Source organism: Nanorana parkeri, unplaced genomic scaffold, assembly GCF_000935625.1.
Source record: "Nanorana parkeri isolate BGI_ZX_2015 unplaced genomic scaffold, ASM93562v1 scaffold1424, whole genome shotgun sequence".
NCBI classification, from domain to species: Eukaryota; Metazoa; Chordata; class Amphibia; order Anura; family Dicroglossidae; genus Nanorana; species Nanorana parkeri.
This window is the reverse complement of record NW_017307692.1, coordinates 408,908-431,450: the sequence shown is the minus strand read 5'-3', so window position 1 is coordinate 431,450 and position 22,543 is coordinate 408,908. Positions and strand designations below refer to the sequence as shown.

Below are 22,543 nucleotides of genomic sequence, written 5' to 3'. Positions count from 1 at the left end.
TTAGACCTATGTCTGGGGATATAGAGACTGGTGGGCGGAGCTCCTTTAGGTCCAAGAAGAGAGTCCGGTGTGAGACTGTCACAGGTCGGCTCAGTAGATCGGGAGGTGAGAGAACACATACCGGCGTTCGCTCACCTCTCGATCCTGTCACGGCTCTCTGCAGTGACAGGGGAGGGGCTGGATTCCCCCCGCTCCGATCCGCCAGCGCTGACTGGCGGAACGGGAGGTGGCGGGTACAGCTGGCTCTGCCTCTAGATAGGCAGAGCCAGCTGTCACTCGTGCAGCTGGGCGGATCCCGGCACAATTGTCGGGATCCGCTTCAGCGTCTCAGTATACCACAAGCTACAGCTCGCGGTATACTGAGCCTAGGGTGACGGGAGGACGCTAGTTTGTGTCCTCCCGTTACCCTAAGGAGAACTATGGGGAAAAGCCTTAACCTCATAGTTCTCCTTTAAGGATGGAGATGACTGGGTGGTCAGTGTCTCGTGTAGTAGAAATCTTCATGTCATGGACAGGAATTTACCAGCGTGCCGGGTCTCATCAGTGGGGGGAGTTTTGGGGTGAAGATCCAACAATCACATTTGTATTTTGTAGTAATGAATACATGAAGGAGTAACAATACAATATAAAATGGAGGAATGGGAGGAAGGAGAAAGTCACGGCTCAGATCATTCCGTAATGACGTTCAGTAGAATCTCTCATCGCTGAACCTGAAGAAAAGGAAAAAAGCTGAATCATCAGTTTCATGAACAGGTCAATGTGATATCATTCCATCCTGGACATTGTCTTCATATCGGGATCCGTGTATTACCTGAAGAGCAGGAGACGACTTCCCAACCTCCAGATTATCTTCTTCTGTCTATAAATACATTCCAGAATCCACTGCTTCATCAAAGAATAAAATGAGAGTGTTAGCGGGGGAGGGGTTCCGGGGATGATGGAAAAGGGGGGGCTGGTACTGCAGTCCGGAAGAAATTATGGACATTTTTATACACATTAATGGGAAGTATTTTGATGTCTTCCTGGAAATGTGTGCGATGTGTAATGTACAAATCTGCAGCCGTACAATATATGTCAGTGGTCTCCTATGCTGGGAGTAGATCTGAGGTAGATTGTATGTCCATGGCGGGGTGTGTGATCTCTTCATAACTGACCCCAGTATACAAATACACCAAACCATACCCTCTGTCCTCACACTTTAGGGGTGTGACAAGTGTCCCACATTTATAGGGCCCCCCACCAACTTGTGAATCACCCACCCAATACTGAGGGGTCACCACTATGGCAGGGGCCCACACACTCATGGTCAATACCAGACTATGCCTGGTGTGCTGGGCGGCTGGGATGTGTAGAGGAGGAGCACCCTCATCTGATGTGTTTAGTTATACTGACAGATTGGATAGACAGCGGGGGAGGGGTGGTGGTGGTAATGGAAGTAAAGTCATTTCTCTTTAAAGGTGAAACCTTGTGGAAGATTGTGGGACCTGACTAAGAGTATTAGCGGTGGAGCCGATTCTCCTCATCCACCATCTGTAATGATAAAACATGGGACCAGGAATAAATTCCCACCATCTCCTCCCCATCCCATGTTGTGTATGTTTAGTGTTCAGAGTCTGAGGCTTAGTATGTGTGTTACCACCAATATAAAATATATCTTACATGTCAACCACAGTGAATCCGTCATATCGGAGGACCTCACAACAACGAGCAACTTCTGAGTCAGACATCTTCTTATCATAATCCAATGTTATATCCAGTTTGGTCAGAGTTCGGTTTGTGGTGATAACGGGGCAAAGATCATCACAGCACCATAATGTCGCTCCACAGTCAGTTACACTGGACGGGGAAACAGGAAAGAGGTGAGAAGTTCCTCCAGGGACACATTCCAATGAATGATCCGTGTACGGGGTCTCAGAAAATGTAATGTTGGGACATTTGGATGGATGATGGAACATTGGTTATCCCTCCTCTGTGAAATATAGGGGAGTTGTCAGCCACATGAAAAGTCTTCGGTTGGAGTGACACTGTTCCGTGTACATTGCAGTGGGCGTGGTAATGTCCACATTGTAGGTGTGAATGGGCCCATATAGATTGCCTTTCACACTACACTGCGGCTCATAGATGTGAACCAGCCACATAGGAAATAATGGGACTTCTACTTGTCCTGCGTTTCCATGCAGAGAGATCCATGAGTATTGCTGCATGAGAACAGACACGTGTGAGGAGACGCTTAAGGCTGATATGACTTGTCATCTAACCAATCCTCAACACCTTCACCTCACATCTGATTGGGGCAGGCCATTTTATTTTTTATCTTCATAGTCACAGTGGTTGGTTGGTGGTTCCAGTCATCAGGTATGCATATGGCCCATAATGCTCTGCATGATCTTTGAAGTCTGATTAGCAGGCTTAGAACAGCCAATAAGGGGGATTTTAGATAAACCGGCCCCCTCAGGGTTAACTACTCTTGACAAAGTCATTGGGGCGAAACACGTCGAGCAGGCACGCCACCTCACCTGTCTAACACTGTGATGTACCTGCCCGCAGGATTTAAATAAACAAAACATTTTCTTAGTCTGAGGAGGAGAAAAATCTATGCATGGATTGTAACCTGCTGTTTTTTGTACTGTGCCGACTTACATCTGTGGCTATGTAAGTTTTTTTTATTTTGTTTGCGCAATAAATTACCTAAAAAATGTGTTATGCTATGTGCATTTTCTATGTTTTTTTTATATACGTGGAATTTCTGAGTGATTTCATTATGGCAAGATAAGGAGAAGGAAAAGAACAAAAACAACTAAATATCGGTCTTGAAACGAAGGCTTGGTTAACCACTTCCCGGCCAGCCGTTGTAAAAAATAAACGGTCGGCCAGGAGCTCTCTAGATCTGAGCGGGCGTCTACGTCCGCTCAGCCACACCCCCTCGCGCGAGTGGGAAATGCCCGATTTTTTTTAAAACCAGGCAACGATGCTTGTTAACATACAAGCGATCCGCCGGCTATAAAGCCGGCAGGTCGCTTGTATGAGGTCCCGGTATGTGCGCCCCCCCCCCCCCCGCGGGCACGATGGCCCCAGGGTCCGCTGTGCCTGGTGCGAGCCCGGGACCAGCATAGTGGCTTTCTGACGGGATCAGAGGGAGGTCGGTACACGTTCTCCCTCCGTTATCCTCTCCGGAAAAAAAAAATTAAAGTTTCCCGCCCAAACATTTAAAGTTACACATAAAAAAAGAATAAACCAGGCGTTGGGTGCGCATACGCGCAAAACCGACGATTGCGCCGCACATGTTTCAAATCGTCGTCAACGTCGCAGTGAGAGCAATAATTTTAGGGCCATCAATCACTGATAACACCAAACTGATGAGCGGTAAAAGCTTTTAAAGCGTCGACTATGGTCAATTTTGGGTATGGTCGTTTTTTTGCGATTTCACGGGTGCGCGCAATTTTTAAGCTTGACATGTTTTGTGTCTATTTACCCGACGTGACCCTGACTTTTATATTTGACCAAAAAACTGGGTAATAATCATTGTTTTCTAACATAATGAAAAAAATAACTTTTTTTATTTTAACTTTTTTTTTTTCCAAAATATTCAATAATTGTTCCTTAATATAGTAAAAAATAAAACCCCCTCAGTGGTGATTAAATACCACCAAAGGAAAGCTCTATGTGTCCCCAAAAAATGGTATAAATGTGAACAAAAAAGGTGAATCGTGAAATCACAACACACAACAAAAAAGTGCACGAGGGTTCCATCGGTCCTCCTCTGGTGAGGAAGGGACACTATTTCCTGAACCCCCTAAGGGCGCAAGACTTCTGACAGGGGCAAGGGCGACTTAGGTCCACCTACCCAAAGGACAGTGGACCCCTCTCCTCTGGGACCTGCCAAAACAGGTCCACTGAGTACTAGGTGGGGGCTCCCCCAAGTGGGAGGAGGCAGGGAAGTCCAAAGAGGCAACAGAACCTCCTCCCCCAACTTCAGTAATGGCGCCGCATCAAGCAAAGTTTGTAAAGAAATGTCACCAGCATGACAAACACGTCAATTTCAGTGAATCTTCATTTTTTTAGTTTTTCAGAAGTCTCTTAAAGTAGAATCAATCGCTTTCGGGGCCGCACAGGGTCCCCTTCATCAGGCTTAAAGTGAACAGTGCCAGATCCTAGCACCCGAGGAGTACTCCCGACCCGCACTCTATACGTGAGTGGACACTCATTCGGTTTCCTCCCCATAGCCAGGACCTTTTAGGAACCCCCGTCACCAGGCAGGGTACTCAGATTCAAACCGTACCAGCCAAAAGGCCAGTACAGCGGCTCCATTCCCCTCCTGCAACTGATAAGAACAGATACTACACTTGATCTTAGCCAAAAGGCCGATACCTCACACAGAAGATTTATTCCAGAGTCCTGCAGATTATGACATCATTTATAGTATAATTCTCACTTCAGCTCATGCAGAGTGCAGTCTGGATGTTGGAGACCCTCACACAGAAGTTTTATTCCAGAGTCCTGCAGATTATTATGTGATAAATACAGTGTGGTGAGAGATCGATCAGTGATAAGTATTGATCGGACAACATCACAGGATGAGGAAGTTAAATCACAACGATCCAAACTGCAGAGAGAAATATAGAGACAAAGAATGATACTTCAGGATGAATAGAAGGACTTCTTGCCATTTACTGAAAAGTCATAACAATGATTTGTATAAGTATGTACTGGACATATAAAGCAATCACATGACCAGGGAGAAGGGACTGCTGGGTAATGTCATGTTTTACATGTGAGATCTGTAAATGAATGCCCTGCACACTAGAACAGGGGTAGGAAAGCTCCAGGGGTTTGGAATTCCTATCGCCCGACGCCCGGGACAGGCAGTTTCGGGCGCCGGGCGAGTAGTTTTTTAATACATTCAGCCCTGCTCCGGACAAGCAGAGCTGAATGTACATTGGGAGCCGCCGCTCGTTTTCATACAAGTGATCTAATCAGATCACTTGTATGAAGCGAGAATCGCGATCCTGTCCGCCCCCCCACCGCCGTGGTTTTCGGGTGTTGGGCAACTACAAATCTAATGGACATTGCAAGACACAGACAGCCACATGCAAATGCTCTAAAGATAAAACATTTTATGAAAATCATTGAGATCCAATTCTGAGGACACGTGGTACATTAATAGACAGTCATAAAAGATACAGACACATCCTCCCCCCGTGGGGTAAGAACCTCCAGGAGGACAATTTAAGGAGGACGGTCCTCACCACATTTTATATATAAATAGTTTGTAATGAAGAAATGAAACAGAAAGGAAGAACATACAATAACATGAAGCTGGCTGCTCAGCTCTACATAGTATAATAGAGGGTAGTGAAGAGACTCCGGAGGGGGTCAATGTCCATAGGATACAACCTTTATATCTTCTATATTTGCTATTGTCAGGACTATAACATAAAAATGTCTCTCCTCATGTTTATCTATCTGTCCTTCCCTGGTTTGCTGTACAAATCATGATGTGTACAGAGCTCAGTAGCTCAAACTGTAATTTACACTCACAGATGATTTAGTCAGAGGGACCCCTCCCCCATCTACTCTGTTCAGACAACTCAGTCCTAAGATTCAATTACAGAGAGAGGGGAAAACATCTTCTGCTGCTCTCTATTTATAATTCCATGGTGCCACCAGATTATGGGCGCGCCCGTATTATTAGTTGTAAGAGAAGAATGTTATATAAAGAGTAAAGAAACATATAAAACATCAGAATAAAATGTATAAATTATAAATGATCCAAATCCATCAGAGTTTTTTTTGTAGAGTTACAATCCCACCAAGGGAGGTCATTAGGAGAAGCCCATGGAGGTCCATGGAGGAGATTATAAAGGGGGAGATTCCCTTAGAGAGAGGAGAAGACATGAGAAGAGGAGAGGTGATGGAAGATTCTACATCGGAGAGGATGGAAGACACCCGGAGCTACGAGGAAACACCGAGAGACGGAACAATCACAAGACGTCACATTTCCTCATCACTGCCGGGATCACAGATTTCTCTTACCGTAATTCCTGAATTTTACTCTCCAGGGGAAAGTTACTCTTCAGAAAGGAAAGATTATCAGGAACCATCTCATGTCCTGAGGAGGAGGAGGACTCTTCATCATGTCCTGAGGAGGAGGACTCTTCATCATGTCCTGAGGAGGAGGACTCTTCATCTTGACCATACCAACTCTGAAACTTACAATCCCGAAACCTAGAGGAAATGATGAGATAACAATGACACGGAGAATGTATGACCTCTGACATGAAGAAGGAAAATGGAACAATCATAATTTATAGGGGATGGAACCCAAACTGGATGATAGGAGTTTGCTCCATGCTCTGTGTATAACAATTGTCATGTGTTTCCCGTAAAATCCTGGTTTCACCTTTTTTCATCCTTTGCTAGATGACACTTCTGCTGATCTCCTTTAGCCCCTTTGCAGCCACTTTCTGTCTACATGTACTCAACCAATGGCTGCATGACATTTCTCAGGGCAGGATTCCTGATGGTGACAACTGTGGACAATTCCTATAACAGACAGACAAGGACAGAGCGTTGTCACCCTATAACAGACATCCAATCTATAGGAAAGTTTACTGCTCACCACTTGAGTCCTGGCTGCCATATTATAATGGTATTGGGGTATGATGTGTTCCCTATGGGGCTGATTCATAAATCTTCCACACGGGGTATAGCTGGACCAATGTTGTGTGCACGGCATTACCACCACTAGATGGAGCCGAGAAGCATAGGAAGATGTATAAATCAGCCCACCGTGTCTTTATTATATGTCTGGTGTCTTCTCTCTCAGTCTCTGGAGGTTTCTCTCCTCTCACATTATCTGACGGACAAGACAATTGGAGAGAAGCCGAATATTGAGCACTTGGATCTTCTATCACTTACCTGGAGGAACTCACCAGAGGATCAGACAAGCACGGCACTGCTTTGTGGACTGAATACAAGGACTGATGAGCACTTGTCACTTGTCTTCATTGGTATTAGACTTCCATGGGATATATGAATCATAGAACAAGTCGATGTTTATATGATAAGTTACGAGGGTTTCATTCATTGTAGGAATATTCTAGATTGATGTGCTGCACCTTTCTACTTATTTACAGATAGGTGAGGTACATGGAGGACGTGTCTGATAATAACCCCCATTATACTGTATGCAGGTTCCTGCCCATTACAGCCTAGAAGGTGATCAGACTCTGCTGATTGTTCGCAATTCAGTTAGAAATAATCACACTCACTTACCCAACTCTCTGACTCCTGTGTACAAACAGAGATAACGATTTCTGACACTCGGGATCCAGTTTGAGCTTTTCAAAATGTAAAGACTGAAAACGTTTACTCTTCAAAGTCTTCAAGCAATAGTCCAGCTGCTTGGAATAATTCCTCACATTCCCCCTGCTGTCAGACCCTATGCCAAACACCATCAAATCTGAACTCTGAGACATGACTCTCCTTATGAAGTCCTCATCCTGAGTCTCATACAGACAGACAATGTCATCAGTATTGATTATTCTATTGGTGTCCTTCATGGTCCATTCTTTTATTATAGATCTGGTTGGCAGTGAGATGTTGATCCGTGTGACCTCTAAGAATGTTTTCACCATCTTTTCATTCAGGAGACCGAACAGGAATTGTACAGCTAAAGCTAAATGTTGGTAATCTGACTTCAATGCTGAGAGGGATTTCCCTTTACAGATCGTCGGGCGGAAAAAACTTTTCATAAATCCAAAACCACCATCCAGCCCATAATACAGAGCAGCCAAGAACTCCTGCACACTCAGGTGGATGAAGCTGTAGTAGGTCTGGTTGCGTACGTCCCAATGAAAGATGTTCTCATTCAGAAACACAGACTCCACCACAGACAGAGAAAGTCCATGTCTTTGTAGATCTTTTTCCTTAAACAAGATTTGCTGCTTCAGAACTCCCTCATGGGCCAGAGCACACAGCTTCATCAGACAGGTGGTGATGCCTCGAGGTCTCCCATACACAGACAGGTCCTTCTTGCTGTGATGGGTTAATAAAACCTCCAGGTAGAGGAGGTAAATGGAGGTCATTGTTTTACATCTAACTAAACCCAGATCTTTCTTTATTTCTTGTTGTATTACAGTGCAGACAATCCAGCATGTGATGGGGACAGCACACATGGTGTACAGAATATCATTGTCTCTTATTATACGGAGAGCCTTGTCTGCGTCTGCTGTATTTCCAAAGAATTTATGGACATATTCCTCCCGATCTTCCCTTGTAAATCCCTGGATTTCCACATAGCGATAATCATCTATCAATGTGTTCAGTTTCTTCATGGCCAGGGACCTCGTGGTGATGATCAGAGAAGATTGTTGGACAATCTGTTTCCTGAGCAGGCTTTGGAGAAGTATTTTTTTGTGAGTTTCCTCAAAAACATCATGACAAACCTTAGATTCCTCCCCCAGAGTCCACCTCAGTTCATCAAAACCATCAACTAGAAAGAGAAGTTTTCTATGACTTCCAGGATCCTTCAGAATAGACACGAGGTCATCTGAACACTGCAGTCTGCAGCTTTTGGATAAAAGTCCCACCAGGTTTATCTTTCCAGTGATGGTGTTGAGTTCTCTACAGCTCAGATAAAACACAAAGTCAAAGTTGTCTTGGTAGAGATTCCCAGAGGCCCAGTCCAGCATGATCTTCTTGGAGGTCATTGTTTTTCCAATCCCAGCAGGTCCTTGTAACACCACAATGTTAGGGATGAAACCATCTTCATCGGGGGCAAAGAGGTCCTGGATTGTGTTTGGGGAGTATTCATCAGAAGACCTTTCCTTCATGATCTGTAGATGTCCTCTGTTTTACTCCTTATTGTTTGTTGTTTCTCCTCTTTCTTCTGGTGTCCCTTACTCATTAATAACTTGGTGTATCTTTTCTGTAGACTAACAGCCTCTCCACTACGGGAATTATATTCATGAATCCGCTGGAACATCTTTTCCACAGACTCTCTGTATTTCTTTCTGAAGTCTTTATAAGAGAAAGACAAATATTTGAATCCTTATAAAAACATGAAATATTATGTGAAACAATGTATTCTTATAATTCAATTTTTATTATTTCAAAATAAACAAGGTAACTTTAACATCTATTCGTTTTACATCAAAGTACATTTTAACAGTTGAATTCCAGCATTAAGTGTAGGCGGGCAGGATTCACTCCCGTCCGGTCGTTTTGCCGGCCTGCGGAGTGGTACTGTCCGTCACGTGATTCATACAGTGAGAGCCTTGTCTGCGTCTGCTGTATTTCCAAAGAATTTATGGACATATTCCTCCCGATCTTCCCTTGTAAATCCCTGGATTTCCACATAGCGATAATCATCTATCAATGTGTTCAGTTTCTTCATGGCCAGGGACCTCGTGGTGATGATCAGAGAAGATTGTTGGACAATCTGTTTCCTGAGCAGGCTTTGGAGAAGTATTTTTTTGTGAGTTTCCTCAAAAACATCATGACAAACCTTAGATTCCTCCCCCAGAGTCCACCTCAGTTCATCAAAACCATCAACTAGAAAGAGAAGTTTTCTATGACTTCCAGGATCCTTCAGAATAGACACGAGGTCATCTGAACACTGCAGTCTGCAGCTTTTGGATAAAAGTCCCACCAGGTTTATCTTTCCAGTGATGGTGTTGAGTTCTCTACAGCTCAGATAAAACACAAAGTCAAAGTTGTCTTGGTAGAGATTCCCAGAGGCCCAGTCCAGCATGATCTTCTTGGAGGTCATTGTTTTTCCAATCCCAGCAGGTCCTTGTAACACCACAATGTTAGGGATGAAACCATCTTCATCGGGGGCAAAGAGGTCCTGGATTGTGTTTGGGGAGTATTCATCAGAAGACCTTTCCTTCATGATCTGTAGATGTCCTCTGTTTTACTCCTTATTGTTTGTTGTTTCTCCTCTTTCTTCTGGTGTCCCTTACTCATTAATAACTTGGTGTATCTTTTCTGTAGACTAACAGCCTCTCCACTACGGGAATTATATTCATGAATCCGCTGGAACATCTTTTCCACAGACTCTCTGTATTTCTTTCTGAAGTCTTTATAAGAGAAAGACAAATATTTGAATCCTTATAAAAACATGAAATATTATGTGAAACAATGTATTCTTATAATTCAATTTTTATTATTTCAAAATAAACAAGGTAACTTTAACATCTATTCGTTTTACATCAAAGTACATTTTAACAGTTGAATTCCAGCATTAAGTGTAGGCGGGCAGGATTCACTCCCGTCCGGTCGTTTTGCCGGCCTGCGGAGTGGTACTGTCCGTCACGTGATTCATACAGTAAGTGTTACCAAAATATAAAAGGAAAATATGCACTAAAAAAGAAAAAGTAAAGAAAAAGAAAGAAGAAAAGAAAAGAAAAGGGGGAGAAAGTAGGGAAAGGGAAGAAGGGGAAGTATGAAAGGGGGATTTGAAGGGGGAGAGCCTTCCGATTTTCTTTATAAGGTTCTTAACGTTACCTATGGCACTAAATTTTACTATTTCCTATGCCCATCTCACTGTAGAAGTCTACTACTTCTTTGTTTGTTTTCCTAATAGTATTTTTTTCTTCATATTGACGGTTTTCTCCCATAGCCTATAGAATTCTGGATGATCTTTTAAAGGCAATCCACGGTAGCCAGGTGGATTCGTATTTTTTATAGTTGTCTCTCTGGATAGATGTTAATTAATTCAGTCTGTAGTATTCTACTCTACTATGCCATTCGCTTATAGTTGGAGTGTTAGTTTGATTCCAATATAATGGAATCAGAGTCTTCGCGGCATTCAGTAGTGGTACCACCAGTGATCTTTTGTAGGCCCTCGTCGGGAGGTCCATGAAATGGAAAAGACAGGCCATTGGGTCCAAAGGCAATATGGCCTTGGTGATCCTCTCTATTTGAGCTATTACCTCGGCCCAATAGGGTTGTATTTCAGGGCACGACCACCACATGTGTATGTAAGTGCCCTTATGGCCACAGTTTCTACAGTGAAACAATGTATTCTAACCGTAAAAATTGTCAGAACTATTGAGTGCTAAAGGGAAGAAACCATAAGGTCTAAACCTATCATCTTTACAGAATGTAACACGGGCATACTGGAAGCCATCTTTGTTCTTTCTATTCTATCAGTATATAAGGTAAATGTGAGTTCATGGTTTCTGGACAAAGACTCTAACATCAGCGATTCTCAGACCCTTACAGTATACATTCCCGGACTGTAAATACCGGGGGTACCAGACAACTACGAGGAGATAAGGACTGACCATGGCACCAGACTGTGTTATACTGTTAGATTAATGGAGATGCCATGTCTCAGGCTTAGCAAACGACAATAGAAACATTCACCATTATATATTTTTTTCCTTTCTCATCTTAACTAAATATGAAAAAGAGCTCGCTATAAAAGTTGCTTCATTCAATAAAAAAAAGTTTTTTTTTTTATTGAATGAAGCATCTAAATATTTACTTATCTGAATCATTTTATATGTTTTGTTATATACAATATTTAACATATATACTTTATTTGTGTCAGAACTATTTGGGGCTAAAAGGAATTAAAATATAGAGGAGTACAAAACCCAGCAACAGTACATTATACAGCGCAATGCAGAATACCGCCAGCTATAATGTACAATTGCTGGGATTTGTTGTAGTCCTCTATAGCTGGTGGTATATTCTGCATTGCGCTGTATAATGTACTATTGCTGGGATTTGTAGTCTTCTATAGTCGGTGCCATTCTGCATTCATTGCTGTATAATTTTACACTTTCCTTTTCACTATATTGCACACCACACTATTTTTTTTTTCTTTTTTACTTCCACCGCTCCAAGCTTGCTCCTGTGATGGAGTGCAATCTCAATACAAACTAGTAGTCCATCACTGGAGCCATTTTTTAAAATGTATTTTATTGTTTATCCGATTAACCGAACGTAATAATCGGCTAACTAATCGATTTTGAAAATAATCGTTAGCTGCAGCTCTAGTTTTCTCTTTTCTCATTACTGGAAAAAGAGCTCATTATAAAAGTTGCCTTATATACTGTCTTATTATTTGAAAGAAATTGTATTAGTAATAATTTTAATTGTATTATACGTATTGCATGAAGCATCTACATACGTACTTAATTGAATCATTTTATTTTATTTTTTATATATTCTTACAATATTCAACCTATATTCCTTATATTATTGTGTGGTTTTACTCATTGAAACATATATGCATATATTATTAATATGGTGGGTTGTTTTTTTTTAAGTATAAATAATTATGTTTGGGTATAGTGTTATTTTGTGTCAGTGAAAGAATGTATAACCGCTGTGTCTTAGTAAAAATTACTTCACTCTCAAGGTATTTAGAAGAAAATGTATTGCCGTTGTTCAGACTTTCTCAAGCTGTATATCTCTTAAAGAGACAGTAAGTCGGACAGATTCTGCCATAGAATAGATCACCCTATTAAATGTATGGTTTTGTTCAAGGCTTAGGTCAGAGGTCATCTCAAGGAATAATATTGGAATTTTAAGGAAAAGTCCAAAATTATTTCTAGTCCTATATTGCCCCTTTAGGTAATTGCGGGGATGGGTTTTACAAAAGTGATACCGCCCTGACGTCATAATTAGGTTAAAGATAAGCAAATCATGCCCACAGTTTTGGTTGATAGAAGTTAGGAGAAAGTTAAGAGGGGAGAATGGAAAGACTGAAAAAAGGAAAGAATATACAGGAGGACGTACATAGACACCGGAGGGTGAGATCTGAAGCGGATTGATGGACTGACCAGGGGAACTGAACCAAATAGGGGCCTGAATATCTCTTGTCCCCACACTGACACAAAGCTGGCATCTCTCAGACAAAAGATTTTGCAATTTTTGGAAAAGTATACATTTCTATTTATCTGTAGGCTATTGACTAGCCATATACACTATATTGCCAAAAGTATTGGGACACCCCTCCAAATCATTGGATTCAGGTGTTCCGCGTAATTTCTTTGCTACTAAATATTCCGCGGTCACCTGTTACTGGGATTATAACAAAGTGGAAGCAACTGGGAACAACAGCAACTCAGCCAGGAAGTGGTAGGCCACGTAAAATGACAGAGCGGGGTCAGCGCATGCTGAAGCGCACAGTGCGCAGAAGTCGCCAACTGTCTGCAGAGTCAATATCTACAGACCTCCAAACTTTGTGTGGCCTTCAGATTGGCCCAACAACAGTGCGTAGAGAGCTTCATGGAATGGGTTTCCATGGCCGAGCAGCTGCATCCAAGCCTTACATCACCAAGTGCAATGCAAAGCGTGGGATGCCGTGGTGTAAAGCACGCCGCCACTGGACTCTAGAGAAGTGGAGACGTGTTCTCTGGAGTGACCAATCACGCTTCTCTGTCTGGCAATCGGATGGACGTGTCTGGGTTTGGCGGTTGACAGGAGAACGGTACTTGCCTGACTGCATTGTGCCAAGTGTAAAGTTTGGAGGAGGGGGGATTGTGGTGTGGAGATATTTTTCAGGGGTTGGGCTTGGCTCCTTAGTTCCAGTGAAGGGAACTCTTAAGGCATCAGCATACCAAGACATTTTGGACAATCTCATGCTCCCAATTTTGTGGGAAGAGTTTGGGGATGGCCCCTTCCTGTTCCAACATGACTGCGCACCAGTGCACAAGCAAGGTCCATAAAGACATGGATGGGGGAGTTTGGGGTGGAGGAACCAGACTGGCCTGCACAGAGTCCAATACTGAACCCTACGGACTAAGACTGGGATGCCATTAAAGTTCATGTGCGTGTAAAGGCCGGCGTCCCAATACTTTTGGCAATATATTTTATATCTAACTAGACCATTTGGTCCTTGTTAGCATAAAAAATGAATTGGAGTCAAATTTCTAACTGCAGTAGAAAGTTATCTTCTTTTCTATTTTGGTAGAAATATATAAAGAATCTCCTTGAAGCTGGTTTCAGTTTCTAGTCGATGGTTTAGTTGTGATATATACATAAAAATAAAATAACTTAGAGAAAGTTTTTCTTTATCTTAAATAGGTTCTTAGTAATTAGCCGGTCCTCTGCATAGAATTATGAGTTAGTTCATGCGCAGTAGATATTTGAGCTTGTGAATATCTGTTGTCTGAGAGAGATCACGTGTCAAATCTGCACATTATGTTGTCACATTCTGCTGAGCTAATGAGAAGCTACTAATTACATTCCAGGAGTTACTTACTTTTGTTTCATTGATATTTGAAATAATATCCTGCGGTTTTATTTTTATTATTTTTCTTGATCAATATTATTTAAATTTTGATCCACCAGTTATATTTTTATTAATATTTTGCACTAATTTTTAGTTAAAGGAGAACTATGAGGTGAGTGCTTTTCACTCACCTCATAGTTCTAGCTGACCTGTGACAATGAGACTGTCACAGGTCGGCTCAGTAGAACGGGAGGTGAGCAAACACATACCGGCGTTAGATCCTGTCACGGCTCTCTGCCGTGACAGGGGAGTGGCTGGATTCCCCGCTCCGCCAGCGCTGACTGGCGGAACGGACGGGGGAGGGGGTGGGTACAGCTGGCTCTGCCTCTACATAGGCAGAGCCAGCTGTCAGTCACGCAGCTGGGCGGATCCCAGCACAATTGTCGGGATCTGCTTCAGCTGCGGCGTCTCAGTATACCGCGAGCTACAGCTTGCGGTATACTGAGCCTAGGGTGACGGGAGGACGCTAGTTTGTGTCCTCCCGTTACCCTAAGGAGAACTATGGGGAAAAGTCTTAACCCCATAGTTCTCCTTTAATAAATGTATATATTTTTGCACATTATTGTTCTTATTTTGTCTTCAGATTGGCACAAACAAAGAACTTGAGTTATTAGTTGATTTGTGAAAATACGTTGGGAATCTCCTTAACTACAGATCCCGCCCTGTTATCAATACAAAACTGTTTATTTTATCAGAGTAAACATTCTGACATTTGGTTGTACTTATTGACATACTTTATATTAGTATATCTTATTAATATGGTGTTTTTGAAAGTACAAATAATGACATTAGGTATATTATTATTTCTGTAATTAGTGAAAGAATGCGAGTAATCTTAATGCCGATGACTTCATCCTCAATGTATGGAGAAGAGAATTGTTTTCCTTACTCAAATCTTCTCCAGAAATATCTCTCTAAAAGATACTGAAAATTTCTGTCAAGTAACAGGCCACCCTTTTACATTTTGAGGGTTTTGAAGAAGACTTAGGTCAGAAGTCATTTCATGGAATAATATTGTTAGTTTAAGAAAAAATCCAAACTTTTTCTTAGTCCAACATTGCGCTCTTCAGGTAATTGCGGGGATCATTTGGAGTAATTTCAGTAAGCTGAGAACCTCCTGACATCATAATTATGTTGAGATAAGCTTTCTCCTCCTACTTTTTGGGTGATAAAAGTTAGGAGAAAATTTAGGGGAGAACTGATACAGTAAGACAGGACACACGCACAAAGGAGAGATCTGAAGCTAATTGATGGGCTGCCAGGGGGAATTGAACAAAGAGAACCTGAACATCTCTTGTCCTTATAGTGACACAAAGCTGACATCTCTAAGACAAAAGAATCTCCAATTTTATAGTATAAATTTCCATTTATCTGTGAGCAAGTGACCAGTCATATATATCTAACTAAACCATTTATTCTGACCAGTCGGTAGTGTTAGCATCAGGATTGAATTGGAGTAATTGTATCTGCAGTAATCTCCTTCAATTGTGGGAGGAGTCTCTTTGGTGTCTTCTGGAAGCTGATTTCAGTTTCTAGTCAGTGGTCTCGGCTGTCATATACTGTATACATAAAAATAAAATAACTTTGTGGAAGTTTGTCTTTACCTCAGACAGATTCTGGGATGATGAGCTCGTCCTGTGCAGAGTATTCTATATTAGTTAATGCGCAGTAAGGACTTTGAGCTTTGCTGGGAGAGGTCACGTGTTGGATCTGCACATCATTTTGTCTAGTGAGAGTGTTACTAATTACATTCAAAGAGACAGAGTGTTCTGTTTTATTGATGAAAAATACTTCGATTTAAATTTGATTTGGCTTAAGAGGAATTAAATAAATGGGCCCATATCTTTAACTGATGCCTCGTGCTTTTGAATGTATGGCCTTGGAAAAGACATATAGTGCATCCCTTTGCTTTGTCCTTGAAATCTGAGCTATGTCAGAATTTGAGAGAACTTGAGGTAGCAGCTGTTGAAGAATGTCAAAAGGAGGAGATCTGTCTTTTAACCACTTGCTGTCTGGCCGTTGTAATTAAACGGCCGGACACCGGTTTCTTGAATGCGGGGCGTTTTTAAACGTCCCATCCCGCCCTGTTCGTGCCTGCCGCTAGGCGGCGTGCACGAGATCAGCCTGGAATGTAAACAGCCAGCGATGGCTGTTTACATACAAGCGTTCAGGCGTCTGTAAAGACGCCGGATCGATTGTTATATGCGTGCGGGTGTGCGCCCCCCCTCCGTTGCAGCCGCTGCTGGCGATCCCGAGCTCCGCTGTGCCCGGTGCGAGCCCGGGACTAGCACAGCAGCTCTGCGGCCAGAGATCAAACGGAGGTCAGAACACGAGCTCCGTTTGATCTCCTCCTCCTCTTCGGAATGCAGGAAGTGATGTGTATTACACCACAGGCCTCAGCACTGCACACATGCTGACCTCTGCATTACACAGCTGGCCTCTGCACCGCACGCATGCTGACCTCTACATTACATTGCTGATATCTGCACTGCGTACATACTGACCTCCGAGCTCTACATTACACCGCTGGCCTCTGCACAGCGTACATACTGACCTCCGACTTCTACATTACACCGCCGGCCTCTGCACTGCGTACATACTGAGCTCCGACCTCTACATTACACCGCTGGCCTCTGCACTCTGTACATACTGACTTCCGACCTCTACATTGCACCGCTGGCCTCTGCACTGCATACATACGGACCTCCAACTTCTACATTACACCGCCGGCCTCTGCACTCTGTACATACTGACTTCCGACCTCTACATTGCACCGCTGGCCTCTGCACTGCATACATACTGACCTCCAACTCCTACATTACACCGCCGGCCTCTGCACTGCGTGCATGCTGGTCCTAAATGCCTAAACCATGAATTATACATACTTGCTCTCTTCGTCCTCTATGCCAAATTGGGGTCCACATTTTTGGGTCCTACTTTCATATAAGTGGGAGACTTCGCTTTGTATTCACCCCACTTAACTGTATAAAATAAAGCTAATCTCCCTAGTAGTCAATTCGGTTGGCACCAGAGATTAGTCAGTTGGCTGTCTGTGTGGAATGTCAGGTGCAGGCGGTCTTAGTGTGATCTAGATTCGATCTGAGGTCCTGTGGCATGGTGCCCAACTTGTCAATGGGGCCAAATATCTATCAATTGTGGCGAAGATATTGTCCTGAATGGTAGACTGTGACGAACTAGGAGCGCAGAGAGACTTGACGAATCTCAGAGGGGCATTTGTACAAGAATTGTTCCTTTAAAAAAACTTGGATTATTTGTTCTGGGGAGAGCGCATTCTCCCCTTCCAGCCACCGGCGACAAGCTAGAGATATTTTGTGCGCATACATTTTAAAGGAGTTCTCTTGAAGACGGGGTGTGCTCCTGAACTGGGCACGATAGGCATCTGGTGACACAGCATAATAGTCCAGCACTGCCCTCCGGATATCATTATAGTTCCTTTTCTTTGCCGGGTCCAGCATTCGGTAGGCCTCAGCCGCTCCTCCATCTAACAGTCCCACCATGTAGCGCGTCCAGTCTGAGGGTGGAACCTCCAGCAGTTCACACTGGTGCTCAAAGTCCTGGAAGAACCCTTCCACATCCCCCGTATTTTCCTGGAAGGGCTTGAAGTTTTTGCGGGAAAACCTTGGGGTCTCCCTCACCGCAGTTTGAAAGTCAACAGGAGGTGGGGAGGATTGGAGAGCAGAGAAATTATCTCAGGAGCCCCCCTCTCTACGTGGCATGGTGCCCAACTTGTCAATGGGGCCAAATATCTATCAATTGTGGCGAAGATATTGTCCTGAATGGTAGAGGTTTTAGCATGACTATACAGTCTCTATACTAGTTTGACTTCTGGGCCAGCATTGACAATGACAAAATGTGAAGTGGTTAAATTGTCTTTTTCCCCCTTCTAAGTATTAGTTTAAATATTAATATCTACGTATGCAATCTTTTAAATCCCATGCTCATTTTTGCACTTAATGGGTTAACAGCAGTACATGAGGAAAAGAATAAAAACCTCGTGAGTTAATCATTCACCAGGATCTGACGAAGCCCTGAAAACGAAGGAGGGGCGAAACGCGTCATCCGGTTCTGGACGTTAAGCTGACTAAACACCTGCATGTCAGGTACCTAACTTCCCGGCCGTGTATAATACAAACAGCGTGACTAAGGATTTATACATTGACAAAATTCAAATGCATCTGGGACTCTCTAATATCCCCATATACATCAAAGGAAACCATCTGAGAACCATTTGATTCCCCTTCCAAGTGGAAACAACAAAGAGGACTAATTGGAGTAACTTAGTATCGAGACACTCCATATTTTGCGAGACGGACTGCCCGGCTAAGTAATCAAGCACCCGTGAGTACAATATATTCGGGACTTTACACACTGGCTGGTTTCTTTCCCCAAGTGTGATTGCAACTCAGGGTTATGCCTTTTTCTGATTCACCGGGCTCCCATCTATGTCTCTGAACTTCTAAAGATCTATCTCCAATCAAGCACTCCACTTTGAATACTACCTGCTTCCACTTTAGAACTAAGGCTATATAAGTTAATACTTAACTAATTATACTATCAACCTACGAAATCATCATCTCATAAGATGGACTGAATCACTAAGATACAATAGAATAAGTATCCTAGGCATTTGATACAAATCCCTTGAATAATATTTAATCTATAATCACAGTCTAAGCGCTGTCTCCTCAAATAATTTGAGGACTAACCGGTATCATACAACACGCTGATCAGCTTGTCCATAGAGTGTTTGTGTGCATACATGAGTGAATGGGTTGTTGCAATAACCAGTTTTTAATTGTGTCGGGTGTGTTGGTTTATAAGGTGCATCTGGTTTATCCAAAGAAAATTCGTTTAATCAATAAATTACTATTTTGTACTTAATTTTGACTCTGACCCTCTGTATTAGTTGCACTCTGTTTTAACCTCTCTTGGTAAAGCACATTTTCTTGATTACTTCCTGTGTAAGCAGCTGGGGGTTGTCTGTCTTGAGAGTCATAGAAGAGTTAATACACTCTGTCTGATATTGGGTGTGGTACTCTAGGTATAACATTCTCTTTGTTCTACATTACACCACTGGCCTCTGCACTGCATGCATGCTGACCTCCGACCTCTACATTACACCGGTAGCCTCTGCACTGCACACATGCTGACCTCTACATTACACCGCTGGCCTCTGCACTGCGTACATACTGACCTCCGACCTCTACATTGCACCGCTGGCCTCTGCACTGCACACATGCTGATCTCTACATTACACCGCTAGCCTCTGCACACAGCTGATCTCTGACCTCTACATTACACCACTGGCCTCTGCACTGCATACATGCTGACCTCAGACCTCTACATTACACCACTGGCCTCTGCACTGCACACATGCTGACCTCCACATTACACCGCTGGCCTCTGCACTGCGTACATACTGACCTCCGACCTCTACATTGCACCGCTGGCCTCTGCATACATACTGACCTCCAACTTCTACATTACACCACCGGCCTCTGCACCGCGTGCATGCTGATCTCTGACCTCTACATTACACCACCGGCCTCTGCACTGCGTGCATGCTGATCTCCGAGCTCTACATTACACCGCTGGCCTCTGCACTGCGTACATGCTGACCTCTACATTACACCGCTAACCTCTGCATACATGCTGATCTCTACATTACACCACTGGCCTCAGGACTGCATACATGCTGACCTCTACATTACACCGCCGGCCTCTGCACTGCTTACATGCTGACCTCCGACCTCTACATTACACACTGCTGGCCTCTGCACCGCACGCATGCTGACCTCTACATTACATTGCTGATCTCTGCACTGCGTACATACTGACCTCCGACCTCTACATTACACCGCTGGCCTCTGCACTGCATACATACTGACCTACGACCTCTACATTACACCGCCGGCCTCTGCACTGCGTACATACTGACCTACGACCTCTACATTACACCGCCGGCCTCTGCACTGCGTACATACTGATCTCCGACCTCTACATTACACCACTCACCTCTGCACTGTGCTTTATTGCTGACCTATGCACTGTGCGTCACACCACTGACTTCTGCGACACAAGACTTCCAAGGCACGAGGTGATATTCAGAGTACTCTAACTCTGCATTAACGTGCAGCTATATTTTTGAATGATCTATTTGTATATTCATTTTTGCTATATCATTGTATGCTGTTGACTTTATGCTATATAATTGAAGTCACAAGTTTTTCATTCAACAACTGGACATTCTTTGATGAAGATTATAAATCACCTTAAGACGCTTAAATCGTGTTTAAAATAAATATTTTCTAACATTTATTATCTAAGATAATATCCTGAGGTTTTATTAGTATCTTTGCTGATCAATATTTTGATCCTTATTATTTTATTGTCACCATTTATATTTTGATTATTATTTTGCACTGATTTTAGTTAATAAATATATATTTTTTGCACATTTATTCTTAATTTAGTCTTTAAATTAGTGCAAATAAAGAACTTGGGTTATTGGTTAATTTGTGAATATTATTAGGGAATCTCCTTATTTCCAGATCCCGGTCTGTTTTCATATATACATAGAGTAAACATTCTGACTGATCTCAGAACTGTATCATAAAAGAAAATATCTCATGAAATACAGGAGAATTGTGGAAGAAGTCCAAATATTCCATCATCTAGACTACAACACAACACAATGTTTATCCAGAAGAGGTCTGATATGTCATGTGGATGTCCTACTCACCTGATAATCTGATGCCATGTGTCATCTTCTTCAGTTTGGCTGGAAAAAATAATAAATGATTGTAGAAGAAGTAAGCTGTGTGCAGGAAAATATCTTCCTCTCAGAATCTGATTATATTTAGTCCTGACAAACCTCTGGAAGTTCTAAATCAATTTCTAATAATGTTATTAGTGTGTCGGATACTCCCAGGTACCATAATCCCACCATCCCTCTGGAGATTGGATCCCCTCCTCCTCCTATTTCTCCCTGCATGTGATGGGTTGTCTAATCTGGAGCATTGGCTCCTCTTTCTGATGGAGGTTTAGCTGGAAGTATGAGACACAAGGTACAGAACCCCGAGCATCACTCATGAGGGTCTCCCAGAAATACAGATGTGGACTCTGTGATATAGACAAATGGCTGCAATTGTATTACGCTGCCCGGCATGCTGAGTGAAGTCATTGTGCTATGATGACTGACTGCCAGCATCCTGGGGGAGGTGTTACTCTGCTTCCCTGATTTCTTCTTAGAATACTTCTGAACTCTGCAATACTTTTGTTTCACACACACATTTGTTTCCTTCATTATTCTGTTCTTCAAACTACCTCAATAAAAGATTGTTTCATCCACTTAGAATGTCCTGAGTGGTCATTGGCTGTCCCTGTATCACATGACTAGTTCTTCCTCACACAGCTATTTCTCAGGAATTGGTCCTTATAGACGGGAACTCACCAGTTTGTTCTCTCCTATCCTGGAGGTCCTTGGCAGGTCCCATCAGACCGATCAGTGTAAAGACTTCAATTGTGACCTCCAGAGCCCCTTCTTCTCCATATGTGTCTATCAGGAGGTCCTTGGTGGTGATCCGGTCTGCATTTTCGAGTCTTCCTCGCGGAATGAGATATTTATCTCCACAGGAGAAGTCAGACAATTTGTTCTTAAATCTCGTGAAGTCACGTCCATACAGATCCTCCAGAGAATCTATGATGAGATCTCCGGGGGTTTGTCGGCCGTTCCGTCGGACACCAGGAGCCGACCCTGCAGAGAGGACAATCCACAACCATGAACATTATCCTGATTGGACAGTTTATTTCTGACACGTCTTTACTGGTAGATGGTGGAGCTATAAAGAGCATATAGAAGGGAAAGGAAGATATCCCCTATATGTCTATATGTACATTGGTCTATGGAGAGATTGGCTTACCTGTGATGATCTCACATGACTGCCTCCATGATCTTAATTTACCTCTCAGATGGACAATATTGGGTGCAAACACCTAGTGTGTATATATAGGGATGGCTGTCTTCAGGCATCATATTTAGTGATGGTTTTCTAGTAAAGATAAAGAAACTTTAAATCCTTCAAACTACAATTCCCCCTGAAGAGTTATATGTCTGATCCATGTACACAACTACGATTACACCCAGATTCCCCAGCAGGATGTGTCATGTGACACGGGGCTGATTTCTCCTTATGATTATAGACAAAGGATGACCCCAACCATGACACAAATAACCATCAAGTTTGGGGTCATCCAGTCACTTATGGA

At 42.9% G+C, this 22,543-nt stretch overlaps 1 protein-coding gene and 1 long non-coding RNA gene across 2 annotated transcripts; both read right to left on the bottom strand.

Moving 5' to 3' along the window:
* Positions 1 to 685: 685 nt before the first annotated feature.
* On the bottom strand, positions 686 to 8,834 carry LOC108798178 (NACHT, LRR and PYD domains-containing protein 3-like). Its single transcript, XM_018569909.1, has 5 exons — positions 7,276 to 8,834; positions 6,034 to 6,225; positions 4,433 to 4,603; positions 1,660 to 1,836; positions 686 to 710 (listed from the first exon to the last, which is right to left on the bottom strand). Exons 1-5 carry the CDS (start codon positions 8,832 to 8,834, stop codon positions 686 to 688), a joined length of 2,124 nt encoding a protein of 707 aa, XP_018425411.1.
* A 1,133-nt stretch (positions 8,835 to 9,967) lies between these two features.
* On the bottom strand, positions 9,968 to 21,861 carry LOC108798180. The gene is made up of 3 exons (XR_001941933.1): positions 21,729 to 21,861; positions 21,018 to 21,056; positions 9,968 to 10,082 (listed from the first exon to the last, which is right to left on the bottom strand). It is a non-coding gene; the product is annotated as an uncharacterized LOC108798180 (long non-coding RNA).
* Positions 21,862 to 22,543: the final 682 nt, after the last annotated feature.